Here is a 17,294-nt window from a genome sequence, read left to right on the forward strand (position 1 = left end):
AGATATTACAAAAAAGTTCGTTGTAAACATCACCATAATATCACACACACTTAAACCAACCTATATTAAGCAATTCCAAAGAAATTATCGCATTATTTAAAAAAAAAATAAATTAAATTTAAAATTTTGAATGTGACATAACGAATTTGCGCCATCTATTAGAAACCGGATCAATTAAAATTTTTAATCCTAAAATAACTTGTAGAATTACAAAAATTCATTTAATTAAAAAAAAAAAATAATAACTCATCATTCTTAATCATTATTTTTAGGAAATAATAAACAAAAAAAGAGCTTTATTAAATATTAAAAAAAATTAAATAAAATTGCGCCACCTACAAAATGATATATAAATTAAAATGTTTGAGTTAAAAAAAACTATAATAACACAATATCGTTTTTACGAATAAATTTCAAAATTTTATTATTATTTATTAATTTAAATACTTAATTTATTTTAATATTTCTTCTCAATTTTTAAATAATTAATTTATTTTTATTTAATTATTAACTTCACCGCGAGATGTCACCCCACGCGTCATTAAAACGTCACTAAATGTAACTCACCTCAATACCAAGCCGTTCTATTTTGCTCTAAATAAGAGGTTATCCGAAAGTGTGTTATAAGTTATAAGTAATCTTTATAAAATACGAATTAAAATTAATCCCAAGATGTCTAAACGCGCGCAAAGTGAAGCTTTTGAGGATTTATCGAACGTAGAGTTCGAAACGAGCGAAGATGTCGATGTGGTTGATAAATTCAAGAATATGAACCTTCGGGAAGAACTCATGCGTGGAATCTTCGCGTATGGCTTCGAGAAACCATCAGCAATTCAACAAAGAGCTATTAAACCGATTATAAAGGGACGAGATGTGATTGCTCAAGCACAATCCGGTACAGGTAAAACAGCTACGTTTTCGATAGCTATACTACAATCTTTGGATTTTACAATGAGAGAAACTCAAGTTTTGTGTTTATCACCAACTAGAGAACTTGCAGTTCAAATACAAAAGGTAATCTTAGCGTTGGGTGATTTTATGAATGTTCAATGTCACGCTTGTATCGGAGGCACCAATTTAGGTGAGGATATCAGGAAATTAGATTACGGTCAACACGTTGTTAGTGGAACCCCTGGAAGAGTTTATGATATGATTCGTCGTAGAGCTTTACGTACTCGAGCTGTTAAAATGCTTGTGTTAGACGAAGCCGATGAGATGCTTAATAAAGGATTTAAAGAACAAATTTACGATGTATACAGATTTTTACCTCCATCAACTCAAGTTGTACTTATTTCCGCCACACTCCCCCATGAAATTTTAGAGATAACCTCAAAATTTATGACCGATCCTATTCGTATTTTGGTAAAACGTGATGAATTGACTTTAGAAGGAATAAAACAGTTCTTTGTTGCTGTTGAACGAGAAGAATGGAAATTTGATACACTTTGCGATTTGTATGATACTTTAACCATCACACAAGCTGTTATTTTTTGCAATACAAAACGTAAGGTTGATTGGTTAACTGAAAAAATGCGCGAAGCTAACTTTACAGTAAGTTCAATGCATGGAGATATGCCCCAAAAGGAACGTGATAATATCATGAAGGAGTTTCGTTCTGGGCAAAGTCGAGTTTTAATTACTACAGATGTTTGGGCAAGAGGAATTGATGTCCAACAAGTTAGTTTGGTTATTAATTATGATTTACCTAATAATCGTGAATTGTATATTCATCGTATTGGACGTTCAGGAAGATTTGGGCGAAAAGGTGTCGCAATTAATTTCGTTAAATCAGATGATATTAGGATATTGAGAGATATTGAACAGTATTATTCTACACAAATTGACGAAATGCCCATGAATGTTGCAGATCTTATTTAAATTTAGATATATATTAAATAATGTATTTTCTATGATAAAAAATTGATTAATGTAAATTTCTACTTTTTGGTTAGGTTATTCTTTTAAGTTATGGACTCTATCTTTTTTCATCTTAAATAAATAGCTTTTTTGTTCAAAAATAACAAATAAATTTAATAGAAAAAAAGTTTTAATTCTTTTTCTTAACCTAAAAAAATAATTATAGCTAGGGTTGCCAACTTTTTTATATTTTAGAGGAGTTTCCTCTATTTAACAGGCTATCTCCTCCCTTCTCTAATTTCTTTAATCCTCCTCTATGAAGAAAATGATACAAATATAGGCGAGAACCAGAAAATTAAAACCACCACTAATAAGTTAAAGTATAAATCTCACTGAAGTTAAATCTGAAAAGTGATCTAACACATACAAAAATGGCTAAAACCTTCTAAAATTAATGATGAATATGCTCAGTGTACTCTAAGTACTAAAGATTTCTCTATTAAAAGTCAAGAATTAGCTTCCCTAAGTAATTAAGTGTATAAGAAGTAAATTAACCTACACTATACAGATGTGTCAAATGTGTGGAATATAGCCAATAACTTCGCCATTTGTGGTTTTAAAGAAAAATGTTTCAAATAAATTTTTTTTTATTAATTGTGGCGGCTAATCTAAGCAATTTTGTATATAGATAAGTTAAATTAAATCATCATATTTTTGGTTAAGGTACCTGTGGTCTTGCGTTGAATACGTCATGTCGAGACACCTGTATATTGTATATCCATCATTAATTTGTGACAAAAAGTATTGGAAATTCTTCAAATGTTGAAAGTGCACGTGCGTTTTTTAAACTCTGGTTTTTGAAGATCAAAGATCAAAATCAATTAATTTATATTTTTCTTCGTTTACATTTATTATTAAATGACTTAATAAATTATTGATAGATGGCGCTCATATACATTTTTTTAATTCAAATAAACATAGCAAGATTTGTTTGTATTCAAAAATTTTCTGAAGTGTCAAATTAAAAATCCTGTTTTTTAAGATGGATTACGAAAATTACAAAAAGTTTAACATGTTAAAATGTGGCATATTAGAAAATAAAGTAAATTTTATATAAATTTTTAGTAGAATAATTTTTAGTTATAGTACCGTAATTTATAGGAAACTGTAAATTTAATTTCTTTGACGACACAAAAAAAAATTATTTTTAGCTTTATTCTAAAACAATAAGAAGTAGACCTATATAACCCCATATTTTTGTAATCAGAAAAAAATAACGAATTTAATAAGCGAATAATCAGTGGGTGTTTTCATTTAAAAAAACGAAAATTGTCATAATATCTAGAAATCTAAAACCCAAACAGTTTTTTTGATTACGTCATCAAATTCTCTGTAAAAAAGTGTCCATATAATGTCTTAGTTATAATACTCCACTTATAATAATAACCAAGATAATTGCACTTGTTGGTTTGACGATATTTTCAATTTTGGCCTCTGGGGGAAAAGTAGAAGACGATAGCGCTTTGAGGTTTTTGGCATTAACAGTTTCTCGAAAAACGAGATCATGACATGTAAGCTAGTTTTTTTCTAGCTCTTATAGTTTCGGAGATAGTCTATTCGAACATCGAATTTGAACCACCCTGTACAGACAATAACAATTAAATATTCATATTTTTAGGTAAAACAGCATGAATTCATATATGAATTAACAAAAATTCATATCATACAATCAAGAGTGGCAGTAAATAACAAGTTTCTGCACACCAAATCATTCACCAGAAGAAGATAATGTGGCTGCAAATGAATTAGGATTATCACATTATATCATAACATATAACACAATTTGTCATAAGATATACTTAATAGCTTCGAGTGTGGCATAAAAGTGCTCAAGCATATTTTTAATAGTGGTAGTGAGAAAAGTTTAATAACTAAGCTGCATTTAGGCTTGATTTCTTGGTCTAAATGCTAAAAAGATAGTTCTTGTTGCGTTACAAAATAAATTTGATTCTGTGCAAATTGATACCTCCAATGTAGAAAACAAGAGAAAACTTGAAAGAAATGTTTGAATTTTACAAAGCTTCATATCAAGAGATACTACATCATGTTACCACCAGGTGGTTAAGTTTGTACCTTGCTGCAGAAAGAATTTTAAAATCGTGGCACCTTTGCTCTCTTTCTTCAGAAACATGAGAGATTGTCCCAATAAAATGAAAATACGCCGGAAAATGAAATCTTGCTATTTTGTGAAATTTTTCTTAAAATATTTTATGATGCTATACTGACATTAGAAAGTAATAAAATATTAGATGATATTAGATGATAATTTTAAAAATAGTAATAACTCCTGTAAATGGACTACTATTTTAAGTAAAACACAAGATCTGTCAAATATTTCACAAATTCTTGCGCTGATTTAGTAAAGTCAAAATTACTCATAACTTTTAATTATGATTTGACATGTTAACAGTTTTATAACTGTATAAAAAATAATAAATTATGAATAATAATGAAATTTGAAAAAGTTTTTTAATTTCCTATATGTTTTTTAAGAATCTCCACTATAAGTAGTTACATTAATTTTTAAAAATGGCAACCTAATTATTATAACTAACATAATAATCACCTGTATATTAATTTAATTTTCCTAATTAAATTTAAGATTTAACGTTCTAAATATATTATACATAATTATTTTTAAATAAATATAATTTATTTAAACCTTTTTGCTGTTGTATTTTGTATTACTCATTCTTAAAAATCCCACACAACCTAACCTAAATTTCTCATGGATTTTTAGATGTAGGCAATTCTTCCTTTCCTTTTATAGTGAAACAAACATGTTAGTGAAGTGTAGTTGATAATTACTCATCAAATCTAAAAGAAAATAATTCTTAAGAGAATGTTCAATGTTAATTTATTAACTTTTTTATTACCCCTTTCATTCACCCCATTTTCTTTATCTTTTAATTACACCGAAATTAATTTACCTGATGAACACTTACAGTATTATTTCTCAAGATACCCAAAAATTAATGAAGAATGCGATCGTGATCCAAATTGTCCTTATAAAGAGTTTTTAGCAACGAATAAATGTTGGGGTTATGAATACAATTGTAAGAGAACAAACAGATATTCAGAACCGATTTGTTTGGGGGATCATAAAGGATGGGTGAAAACAAAAGGGGACCAAATCGACACGTTTTACACCCAAGCTGATTTTGGTTACATTAAAGCTCAATTAGAAGAATTAAAAGTTTATTGTGAACCACTTTTCGCTGACGATAGCTCTTTAGAATGTTCAGATAACTTAAGATTTTGTCGAGGAAGAAATATTATGATTAATTTTACTTCATTAGCAGCAAGAAATGATCCTATTAGGTATAAAATGGATGTTTTAGGGGACGGTGATATAGGTTAGTTTTATTTTTATGTTGAAAATTCATAATTTTATATTTTTATCTTTATAAATAGGGGGTTATTGCAATTTTTATAAAGAAAAGCTGAAGAAACAATTAGATCATATGAGCCCATTACAAAGTTGGGCCCCTGAAATTAAAAACTTTAAACAACTACAACAAAAACCAATACAAAACAACGATTGTGATGTTATTATAGAAAAACCAACTTTTATCATGAAAATTGATGCAAGTAAGTGATACAACCTAAAATGAATCTAATAATAATAATTTTTAATTTAGCAGTTAATATGTATCATCATTTTTGTGATTTTTTGAATCTCTATGCTTCGATACATTTAAATTCAACCAGATTTGATGATTTTACCACAAATACAAACATTTTAATCTGGGAAACATTTTCTTATCGCTCTGCTTTTGAATCGACGTTTGAAGCTTTTACAACGAATCAAATTTGGGATTTAAAAACGTTTCGTGGTGATACAGTCTGTTTTAAAAACATAGTTTTTCCTTTATTACCTCGAATGATTTTTGGATTATACTACAACACCCCAATTATTTATGGATGCGAACGTAGCGGTTTATTTCACGCATTTTCCAAATTCATTTTGCACAGATTAAACGTTCCTTTATATAAACGTAAAAATGATAAAGTTAGAATCACATTTTTATCAAGAGATACAACTTATCGAAAGATAAATAACGAAAATGAATTAATTAAGGCATTGGAAAATATTGAAGAGTATGAAGTGAGGAAGGTTGTTTATAATCGAAATATTGAGTTTAAGAAGCAATTGGAGATTAGTAGGAATTCGGACGTTTTTATTGGTATTCATGGAGCAGGGCTAACACATTTGATGTTTCTACCAGATTGGGCAGCTATTTTTGAAATGTAAATATTAAATAATTTACTTAAATTACTAAATTGAAATGTTTATAAATTACTTTTAGATATAATTGTGAAGATCCAAATTGCTACAAAGATTTGGCAAGGTTAAGAGGTGTTAAATATTTCACGTGGGAAAATCAAGATAAATTAATTCAACAGGATGAGGTAAAATATTAAAAAAAAATCATTCGCTTCTATTGAGGAGGAAAATATAACTTTTCCAAGGTTGGCGCATTTGTATGAATTGACATCTGCTTTGGTGAATAACTTTGAGTTAGTTCTTCAGAAGTTTTAATAAGATTCAAGTTTACTCCATGAACCTCAAAAAAACATTTTTTCTAATCAAGTTGACATTTTCAACTCCAAAATGACATTTCCTATTATGAAATTGTCATCTTAAACTTCAAAATGATATGAAATTGTTGTTTTAATTTTTAAAATACTATTTCCTACTTTTAAAATGCCATTATAAACTTTAAAACGACATTTTTTATTATCAAGTTGACATCTTAAACTTTAAAATGACATTGACGTTTTAAATGTCAAAATAACATTTCTTATTCTCAAGCAGCCTTCATGAACCTCAAAATAACATTTTTTCTGATCAAGTTGACATTTTCAACTCCAAAATGACATATCCTATTATGAAGTTGTCATCTCAACCTTCAAAATGATATCAAATTGTTGTTTTAAACTTTAAAATACTATTTCCTACTTTTAAAATGTCATTATGAACTTTAAAACGACATTTTTTTAATATCAAGTTGATATCTTAAACTTTAAAATGACTGTCACATTTGACATTGACGTTTTAAATATGAAAATAACATTTCTTATTCTCAAGCAGCCTTCATGAACCTCAAAATAACATTTCCTATTATGAAGTTGTCATCTCAAACTTCAAAATGATATGAAATTGTTGTTTTAAACTTTATAATGATATTTCCTACTTTTTAAACTTTTAAACGTCATTATGAACTTTAAAACGACAGTGTCATATTTGACATTGACGTTTTAAACATCAAAATAACATTTTCTCTAATCAAGTTAACATTTTCAACTCCAAAATGACATTTCCTATTATGAAGTTGTCATCTTAAACTTCAAAATGATATGAAATTGGTGTTTTAAACTTTAAAATACTATTTCCTACTTTTAAAATGTCATTATGAACTTTAAAACGACATTTTTTAATATCAAGTTGACATCTTAAACTTTAAAATGACATTGTCACATTTGACATTGACATTTTAAATGTCAAAATAACATTTCTTATTCTCAAACAGCCTTCATGAACCTCAAAATAACATTTTTTCTGATCAAGTTGACATTTTGAACTCCAAAATGACATATCCTATTATGAAGTTGTCATCTCAAACTTCAAAATGATATCAAATTGTTGTTTTAAACTTTAAAATACTATTTCCTACTTTTAAAATGTCATTATGAACTTTAAAACGACACTTTTTATTATCAAGTTGATATCTTAAACTTTAAAACGACTGTTATATTTGACATTGACGTTTTAAATATGAAAATAACAATTCTTATTCTCAAGCAGCCTTCATGAACCTCAAAATAAAATTTCCTATTATGAAGTTGTCATCTCAAACTTCAAAATGATATGAAATTGTTGTTTTAAACTTTATAATGATATTTCCTACTTTTAAAACGTCATTATGAACTTTAAAACGACAGTCATATTTGACATTGACGTTTCCAACATCAAAATAACATTTTCTCTAATCAAGTTGACATTTTCAACTTCAAAATGACGTTGCCTATTATGAAGTTGTCATCTTAAACTTCAAAATGATATGAAATTGTTATTTTAAACTTTAAAATACTATTTCCTACTTTTAAAATGTCATTATGAACTTTAAAACGACATTTTTTTAATATCAAGTTGATATCTTAAACTTTAAAATGACTGTCACATTTGACATTGACGTTTTAAATATGAAAATAACATTTCTTATTCTCAAGCAGCCTTCATGAACCTCAAAATAACATTTCCTATTATGAAGTTGTCATCTCAAACTTCAAAATGATATGAAATTGTTGTTTTAAACTTTATAATGATATTTCCTACTTTTTAAACTTTTAAACGTCATTATGAACTTTAAAACGACAGTGTCATATTTGACATTGACGTTTTAAACATCAAAATAACATTTTCTCTAATCAAGTTAACATTTTCAACTCCAAAATGACATTTCCTATTATGAAGTTGTCATCTTAAACTTCAAAATGATATGAAATTGGTGTTTTAAACTTTAAAATACTATTTCCTACTTTTAAAATGTCATTATGAACTTTAAAACGACATTTTTTAATATCAAGTTGACATCTTAAACTTTAAAATGACATTGTCACATTTGACATTGACATTTTAAATGTCAAAATAACATTTCTTATTCTCAAACAGCCTTCATGAACCTCAAAATAACATTTTTTCTGATCAAGTTGACATTTTGAACTCCAAAATGACATATCCTATTATGAAGTTGTCATCTCAAACTTCAAAATGATATCAAATTGTTGTTTTAAACTTTAAAATACTATTTCCTACTTTTAAAATGTCATTATGAACTTTAAAACGACACTTTTTATTATCAAGTTGATATCTTAAACTTTAAAACGACTGTTATATTTGACATTGACGTTTTAAATATGAAAATAACAATTCTTATTCTCAAGCAGCCTTCATGAACCTCAAAATAAAATTTCCTATTATGAAGTTGTCATCTCAAACTTCAAAATGATATGAAATTGTTGTTTTAAACTTTATAATGATATTTCCTACTTTTAAAACGTCATTATGAACTTTAAAACGACAGTCATATTTGACATTGACGTTTCCAACATCAAAATAACATTTTCTCTAATCAAGTTGACATTTTCAACTTCAAAATGACGTTGCCTATTATGAAGTTGTCATCTTAAACTTCAAAATGATATGAAATTGTTATTTTAAACTTTAAAATACTATTTCCTACTTTTAAAATGTCATTATGAACTTTAAAACGACAGTCATATTTGACATTGACGTTTCCAACATCAAAATAACATTTTCTCTAATCAAGTTGACATTTTCAACTTCAAAATGACGTTGCCTATTATGAAGTTGTCATCTTAAACTTCAAAATGATATGAAATTGTTATTTTAAACTTTAAAATACTATTTCCTACTTTTAAAATGTCATTATGAACTTTAAAACGACATTTTTTATTATCAAGTTGACATCTTAAATTTTAAAATGACATTGTCACATTTGAGATTCTCAAGCATTCTTCATGAACCTCAAAATAACATTTTCAACTACAAAATGACATTTCCTATTATGATGTTGTCATCTGAAACTTCAAAATGATATGAAATTGTTGTTTTAAACTTTAGAATGACATTTCCTACTTTTTAAAACGTCATTATCAACTTTAAAACGACATTTTCTTATTTGACATTGACGTTTTAAACATCAAAATAACATTTCTCAATAACGACATACCTCAATGTTATCTGAGTCTTGTGTTAGTTCTAGTGATAGTGCTAGTGTAAAACTAGAACTGAGACCAGACCTAGAACTTTTAGTTCAATAAAAATATGCAACATAGTGATATTTTATGCTAACTAGCGCTACCTACCACCTAGCTAAAAGACTAATAGTTAAAACAAACAATTATGGCATTAAATAGTGATTTGACCAAAGATTTGAAATGTAAATCAAGTAAAGGACTTTGCTGCAAAAAAGTGCAGAAAAATTAATCTTTAAATCTGCTGTGAAGTGATATTATTACAAAAGTTGTGAAAGATTCACAACTTTTCATTTCTTTACGTCGGAGATTTTACAGAAAATTAAAAAGGAGTTGTTACTTCTTCTTCCTCAGCCTGTACTCACCCATTGTTGGAGATAACCCTCTTCCAAAGGCTCCATTTATGCCTGTCTTGCTGTTATTATCCATTCTTTCCCCGCCACATCCTTCACATCATCGGTTCACCTCGTTTCCGGCCTTTCTGCACTTCTACTAGTTTTTTGTGTCCATTTTTCTGTTTTCTCAGTGTCACTGTCATTTATGTTTTTCTGCGAATGTTGCTATTTCTAATCTTCTCTCTCAGAGTGACTACCAGCATTACTTTGGGTTACACCAAGTTGTTCTGCAGTATTCGTTGTCAAGGCTATGGTTTTAATTCGGTAGATATTGACAGTATGAAGTATATATAAGTTAAATCTCTCTTTTATAATCTTAAGCTTGTGATTCCAGACTTCGTAGCACCAGCTAATTATCAATATGATACATTTTTCATTCTATTATGGAGTGCTATGTTTTGGAATACTGCACAACCTCCATTTTTAGATATTGAGTAGTTTTTTAAATCTTAATTTTGTAGTAACAAAATTCTTATTCCGGTTCTTAAATACCATAGACTTTACAGAAGTTCAATTTTCTTAAATATAATCTTTCATTACGTCATAGCCCTGGTGATCAACAGAAGATATGTTTTAATAGCCGTTTTAAGAGAGGTACAGCTAAACGGAATGTTTCTAGTTCTAGTGTTAGTATTAGTCTAGTTTTATTTGTTATTCCGCGCTAGATTATTGTGTATTTTTATTGAGCTATAATGGAGACTGCTTTTCCCGTTTTAATTCGTGATATCGAGGTTTTAGTGTAAAGTCAAATTATATTGACATGTTGCGTTTTATGTGGGACAAAGTAAGTAATTAAATTCGTAACTACAGTTTAACTACTTAAAATCCTCTCTGGTTTTAAAACTTCCGGTAAAAAATAGCTTGGAAAAATTACAACTGTGTAAACGTGAGTTTTCAGAGTATAGTGAATAAAATATACTTTTTAGGGTAAACATCCTGAAGGTGGAGCCCACGCTAAATTTACAAATTACTCCTTCGATAAAACCGAATTTTTAAGGTTGGTTAAAAAAGCTACAGATCATGTAAAGTCACATAGAAAATTTACCGAATTTATTGAGAAATCAAGTAAAAAGTCTCAAAAAGGTGATAAGACGACGGTTGATGTATTTGATAAGAACGAAGAAACTCAAATCAGGGATCAAGAGGATGAACAAACTGACGATAAGAAAGATATACACGACGAATTATAAATGAAAAAACGTAACTAATAATTTTAATGGAAAATATCAAAATCTTAAACTTAATTCTTTTTAATACACTTTTTTTTGCAAATTAATGTTTTTTTTTTATCAAAATCAAGTTCCTTAAAGTCAATTAAATTATTTTGAAACGACAAGAAATTGTGAATCAGAAATTTTTGGAAATATTTTGTAAAATAAATCATTATAAACTTGAGGATTAAATCAGGATGAGTAAACATTAGATAATTTTAGGTAACTAAATAAAATTAATCTTAAATAAAAATTAAATAATTTTATTTTTAGTACAACAATTAGTAATAAATATGAATTTATTACATTAAATGTTAATATAAAAAAATATCACAATTTTCCATAATAAAAAAACCCTTTAGTGCACATTGATTTATTAAAATCCTTGTTAATATTAAGATATTAGAGTAATGAACAATCCTTTTAAAACGAATCAACACTGAACAAGTTTTTATTTGGTTTAATTTAGTTTTAGTAAAAGGGTTTTATTAAAAATTTTAAACAAGATTTGATTTGGTACCTTTTAAACTTTCTTTACTACTTAACTTATAAATAATAACTTTTAAATTAACTTGTACTTTATAAAGATAATAAACAACAACACAATTAACCATCATGTAAACGACCAAAATTAAAAAACTATTTCGCGTACTTATAACAAGCGTTTCAAAGGTCATATTAACAAATCCCGTTAATAAATTGGCAACAAGAAAAAATAACAATCCATTATAATTAATTATATCGAAAATAAATGGAACATGAACTAATTTGCGGAAATTAAATTTCTTATAAAAAAATTCCTGTATAATTTCGTTTAAATAAAATAAACCCGTCATCATCACCCCAATACTGAGTATCCAAAAACAATAAGCACTATTCGCTAAACGCCGTGAAAGAAAAAATTTCCACTCCAAAACGAACGTTATTAGAAATAACAATAATGTGGAAACGAATAATTTTAAGAATAACCCGGTCTTCGAACGGATTTCACTTTCTTTTAAGTTTAATAAAATCCCCATGAATAAAGACAAAAAGTATAAACCAACAAATCCAAGCGAAGAAACGATACCTTCACGGTTAGCATCAATAAAATTATCTCTCGGCTTATCCCCAAAAACGTAATCAGATACCCCGTGTTGTAAAATAAACTCGTGAAGAAATAAAATAATGATACCAGTTGCTAAACTAAATTTTGGCTTAACAAAATGCAATACTAAAGAACTCAAAATCCTCGTCGCGGCTAACGTCATAAAAAAATTCCAATGTTTACCATACTCAGTAACAGAAACGCTATAATCGGTTAACGTAGTTGAAATATACCGACCTACTCCTAAAATAATTAATGGCAAAGCATCAATTAAAGTTTTTTTTAAGGAATTTGTGTACCCTTTAATTTCCGGTGCAACGATTGCATTCGCAAAAACAAATAATCCAACCCCCACATCCATTAAACTATACCCGTATTTAAACGTTTTTTTAAACTGTTTAGGGAACAACTTAAAATCGACAGCTAAAATAGCTATAACGGTAATTAAATTAATTGTGGATCGGACGTTCGTTATAAACGGTTTGTTACCGTTATCGATGTTATTTTTATGACCAGCCTTATTCTCTTCAGTTACACTAGCTAAAATTATAACCAGCAAACTTAAAAATACGCAACAAAACAATACTTCTTTTATAAAAGGAAAGAATAAGGTTACGTTTAAAATGTGAGGTAGAACGATGATCAGAAATTCCAGAAAAATCCATTTCGGAGATTTTTCACTATTGTAGATTGTCGATAAAGTTGTCGAAATAAATACGAGGAAAATACTTGGTATTATTACACTAAGAATTTCCGATGGACTGCTTTCTGTCATTTTTGAACGTCTATAAAAAAATAAATAAATAAAAATAACCAAACGAAATGAAACGATTAAAATGGATTTTGAGGTTAGGTCTATTTTCGAATTAAAAAAATAATGAAATAAAAAAAAATAGTACCTACATTAAGAACTACGTGTAAAACGTATATTCACTGCATCACTCTTGAGGTCTTTTCGGTTTTTTTAAGTATCGTCGAAAGAAAATCGACAATTTTCCAGCGAAATTTAAACGTCGCCGTTTCACGGGAACTATGTAAATACCTTCTTTATCGACACCGCCTATCAACTGACGTCCGCTTTGAACGCTCTCATCGCTGGATGAAATTTTTGAAGATAACGATAAATCCACGCTTTCATTTCGCTGATTAGGTTCCCAAGATGATAGAGGTACTAAATATTCGACTTGCTCCTTTGATTTAGTCGGATGTAAACATTGTTTCGATGATTTTACCAATGTAACCAAATTAACCAAGGAAGGACTCTCCCCCAAATGCCTACCATCACCCGGAATCGCTTTATCGTGCATATCCCAATTATTTTCAAACGCTTTTAATTGAGAACTTTCCCTTTTTACTCGAACGACGGTAATTTCGGAGTCCGTAGGCCCAATACTGATGTAATTATTATCCCTGTCGGTTATATCACCTTCAATATTCAATCTAGTCTCGTCTGGGATGAAATTCCTTTCGTCCAACATCCCTCGCGGGGTTGAATACGCGTATCTTGCTGTTCCTTGAGCATTTGGACCTTTCGATAGGTTTGAATGTATGTTATATTCCCCATTTTTCTTTCTTGCGTCGATTATATCTTCGATATACTTTTTTTCTTCGTTATATTGCAATTGGTATACATTATTCATTGTATTTCACGGTTTAATTTATATTTTAGCAATAAATTTCGATTTTTTTAAAAACAAATCTTGACTTTACTACCAATTTGACAAGTACAAAAAAATTAAACAACACAAATTATAAAATAATTAAATTTTGAATGTAATATTTAAATCATATTTAAAGAAATACTATATTATTAATCTTTATTAAGTTGTATCGATTTATACTTATTATTATTTTAAAAAATTTGATAAAAGTGAAAGTATAAATATGTTGGTATGACTGATTGTCATAAAAAAATCATTTAGTGGGAGAAGGATAATGTCATTTCTGACGTTTCTTTGTAAATAAAGCTAAAAAAACATAAAATCGTGTTTTTTTTACGGTAAGTGCAAGTAATGTGTTTGAATTGTTGAATAAATCGTTGAAAAATGGAAGAAAACTCGGAATTTGAACAAATCGAGGCCGATTCCCTAATGAATAATATCGGTCATTCGATCGACGATCAAGAGAAGGATATGGATACAAGATCGGAATTAAAATTCGATGAGTATAAAGAATCTGAAGAGGAAACGGTTAAAAGAAGAGAAATCGAAAAGGCTTTACAAACAAACTCGTTCAGTTTAAATGTATGGAAGAAATTTGCTGTTCAAAAGCACGGATTAATTAATGGTAAATTAATCGTAAATATATTTATTCTTGCAAAATTTTTATTGTTTTCTTTTAGATGAATTAAGAAGGAAAATTTGGCCTTTACTTTTAGAAGTTGATACTGACCTAACAGAGGTCGTTCCATCTTTAGAGGAACTATCAACTCATAAAGAATATGATCAAGTTGTTTTAGATGTAAATAGGTCATTAAAAAGGTTTCCACCAGGTATAAATTTGCTTGTTAATGCTTAAAGAATGTTTATGTTGCTTATTAGTCACGCTCTGATAATAATAATGACTCATATTAATACTTTCTAATACATTTTGAAATAATTAATTAATTATTTATTTATTTTAGGCATTCCATATAAACAAAGATTAGCCCTTCAAGACCAATTAACAATCCTAATATTAAGAGTAATCATGAAATATCCTGATTTACGATACTATCAAGTGTGTATTAAATGAAATTGTTTAATTAATTATTTAAATTGATTTTGTAGGGTTATCATGATGTAGCGATAACATTTTTATTAGTAGTCGGTGAAGTAGTCGCATTTAGAATAATGGAAGTCTTAAGCACAGAACATTTACGTGAATGTATGGAACCAACAATGGAAAAAACCTCGTATCGCCTCAATTATATTTATGCAATGATTCAAAATGCTGATAAACAGTTGCATGATTATATGGACAGGTAAAATTAATTAAAATTAATGTTATTAATTATTAAATTTGATTTGTTTAGAGCCGGTGTTGGAACAATGTTTGCTTTACCCTGGTTTTTAACCTGGTTTGGTCATTCCTTAAATCAATACAAAGATGTAGTGCGATTATACGATTTTTTTTTGGCAAGTCCTCCATTGATGCCCTTATATGTTGCCGCTGCTTTGGTTATTTATAGGCGAAAAGAGATTTTGTATGAACCGTGTGATATGGCGAGCATTCATTGTTTGTTATCACAAATCCCTGACAATTTGGATTTCGAACAAATTTTAATTTCTGCTGCTAAATATTACAAGAGTTATCCGCCTGAGAGGTTGGAGAAGGATGTCAAAAAGAGGATACAAAGAGAGTATGTACCGGGTAGTTTTAATAAATTTTTGTACAAATTAGTTGGGTTTTTGAAGGGGTTGTTTACATTGAGGTTTATTGGAAGGTTGTTTATCATTAGATCGAAAGTAAAAACGTTTTAATTGGATTTATTTTTTATTTGTGATTTTTGTAGTTGATTTTTTTTTAATTGGTTGAATAAAGAGAATATTTTTTTATGAGGAAACTTTTGGTAAACTTTCTAAATTTACTTATCAATTGATTTCCTATTTTCGTCATGGACTTTTTCATCTTCGTATTTGGTTCAATTTTTAGACATTTTCCACATTTAAAAAGTTCTTTTTTACTAAAAAAAAAACTAAATAAGTACTACTTAATTAGCACTCACCTTTATTTTATTTGCGTTATTTCTCCATTTATTTAAATAACTTAAAATGTATTAAGAATATTTCTAGAACATCTTCTCTAAAGACATAATTAAATGATAATAACCATGAAATTGGGAGTCACAACAAAATTGGAAACACGATAAGCGATTAATTAGTTGTGAATAAATATTCCATGTAGTTAGAAAAATAATCTTATGACCCAATTCATTGAATCTTTGTTAAATAAGAAACATTTTTTGCAATAAAAAAATAACCTTGACATCGGAGATAAACTCCAAGTACATTTAATTTTTATTTCAAAAACATGTTTTTGTAACCAATTTTTTTATCGTACTTTTTAAAATTTTAGATTGGATCAGCGCAAAAAGGAGGAACGTTTAAGAAACGCACGAAATCGAAAACCCAACGACAATTGGATTCGAATTCACAATTACGTCCCTCATTGGTTAATGCTTCACTACAGGAATAAATATGGGATTCTTTTCGCCACTGCCACAGTTTTAATTGGAATTTACGCCTATTTGAAAGCAACGGAAAAGGATTTCAGTCTTTTTAAGTAAGTATGTTACTCTTTGAATTAATTTTTTTAATTGAAAAAATTTATGGAATTATTTCGGGAATTGTTTTATTGAGGTCTTGGACGTCATGACAATTACCGGTTTCCGCTTCCGTCAAACAAATGCTTCACCAGCGATTTTACACGTGTTTTTAAAGAAACAAACTTGGGTAATAAACGTCCTCACCCCATATTAACATGTTATCGTTTTGATTAATTATTTAGTTTGGTGTTAAAAAAAAATAAGATTAGAGAGCATTTACAAGCGTATTTTTGTAAAAAGCTAATGTTGCTATAAAAAAAGTGTCTTTATTGTAAATAGGCGAAGCTGTATACCGTGGATATTTATTTATTAGTCTTGTTTTTCTTTGCAGGTGATAGGCTTTAAGTTCTAAATGAGATTGTTTACTTTTTTTGTGATACTACTCTAAAAGTTAAGTTGCTAATCTTTTTTTACTACTTTTAAATGTAAGTTAAAGCGATAAGTAGATGTGACAGCATAAGATTAATTAGGAAGTAAGATGAGCCAAAGTATATTTGAAAATATTATGTTATTTTTTAGTGTTTAAAGAGAAAATAAATATTATATGAGGAAGGTTGAATAAATTAAAAAGCTTGTTTTGATTTAAGGTTTATTTA

General features: G+C 28.2%; 4 protein-coding genes across 9 annotated transcripts; 3 read left to right on the plus strand and 1 right to left on the minus strand.

Annotated features, from left to right (window-relative positions):
- The first annotated feature begins 546 nt into the window (after positions 1-546).
- On the plus strand, positions 547-1,934 carry LOC111424787 (eukaryotic initiation factor 4A-III). Its single transcript, XM_023058474.2, has one exon. It carries the CDS (start codon positions 673-675, stop codon positions 1,876-1,878), a length of 1,206 nt encoding a protein of 401 aa, XP_022914242.1. The 5' UTR covers positions 547-672; the 3' UTR covers positions 1,879-1,934.
- Positions 1,935-4,612: 2,678 nt separating this feature from the next.
- On the plus strand, positions 4,613-11,360 carry LOC111424774 (EGF-domain O-GlcNAc transferase). Of its 2 annotated transcripts, none has more exons than XM_023058446.2 (5): positions 4,613-5,273; positions 5,332-5,508; positions 5,559-6,168; positions 6,228-6,330; positions 11,021-11,360. In XM_023058446.2, exons 1-5 carry the CDS (start codon positions 4,760-4,762, stop codon positions 11,282-11,284), a joined length of 1,668 nt encoding a protein of 555 aa, XP_022914214.2. In that variant the 5' UTR covers positions 4,613-4,759; the 3' UTR covers positions 11,285-11,360. The 2 variants fall into 2 exon arrangements, with proteins under 2 accessions (XP_022914214.2, XP_022914215.2); XM_023058447.2 differs by having other exon boundaries at positions 5,562-6,168.
- Positions 11,361-11,552: 192 nt separating this feature from the next.
- Positions 11,553-14,120, minus strand: LOC111424884 (Phosphatidylinositol glycan anchor biosynthesis class W a). 2 transcript variants are annotated; one of them, XM_023058606.2, is made up of 2 exons: positions 13,296-13,387; positions 11,553-13,177 (listed from the first exon to the last, which is right to left on the minus strand). In XM_023058606.2, exon 2 carries the CDS (start codon positions 13,165-13,167, stop codon positions 11,803-11,805), a length of 1,365 nt encoding a protein of 454 aa, XP_022914374.1. In that variant the 5' UTR covers positions 13,168-13,177; positions 13,296-13,387; the 3' UTR covers positions 11,553-11,802. The 2 variants fall into 2 exon arrangements, with proteins under 2 accessions (XP_022914374.1, XP_071052701.1); XM_071196600.1 differs by having other exon boundaries at positions 13,086-13,177; positions 13,296-14,120.
- Positions 14,121-14,313: 193 nt separating this feature from the next.
- Positions 14,314-17,279, plus strand: LOC111424718 (TBC1 domain family member 20). Of its 4 annotated transcripts, XR_011640587.1 has the most exons (8): positions 14,315-14,678; positions 14,734-14,883; positions 15,016-15,110; positions 15,161-15,354; positions 15,406-15,732; positions 16,449-16,655; positions 16,733-16,825; positions 17,030-17,279. XR_011640587.1 is itself a non-coding variant. In XM_023058357.2 (7 exons), the coding sequence occupies exons 1-6, from the start codon at positions 14,438-14,440 to the stop codon at positions 16,657-16,659; spliced, it is 1,218 nt and encodes a 405-aa protein (XP_022914125.1). In that variant the 5' UTR covers positions 14,314-14,437; the 3' UTR covers positions 16,733-17,279. The 4 variants fall into 4 exon arrangements, 3 of the variants coding, with proteins under 3 accessions (XP_022914125.1, XP_022914126.1, XP_022914124.1); XM_023058357.2 differs by having other exon boundaries at positions 14,314-14,678; positions 16,449-16,659; positions 16,733-17,279; XM_023058358.2 differs by lacking the exon at positions 16,733-16,825 and having other exon boundaries at positions 14,314-14,678.
- Positions 17,280-17,294: the final 15 nt, after the last annotated feature.

This window comes from Onthophagus taurus, chromosome 6, assembly GCF_036711975.1.
Source record: "Onthophagus taurus isolate NC chromosome 6, IU_Otau_3.0, whole genome shotgun sequence".
Classification (NCBI taxonomy): Eukaryota; Metazoa; Arthropoda; class Insecta; order Coleoptera; family Scarabaeidae; genus Onthophagus; species Onthophagus taurus.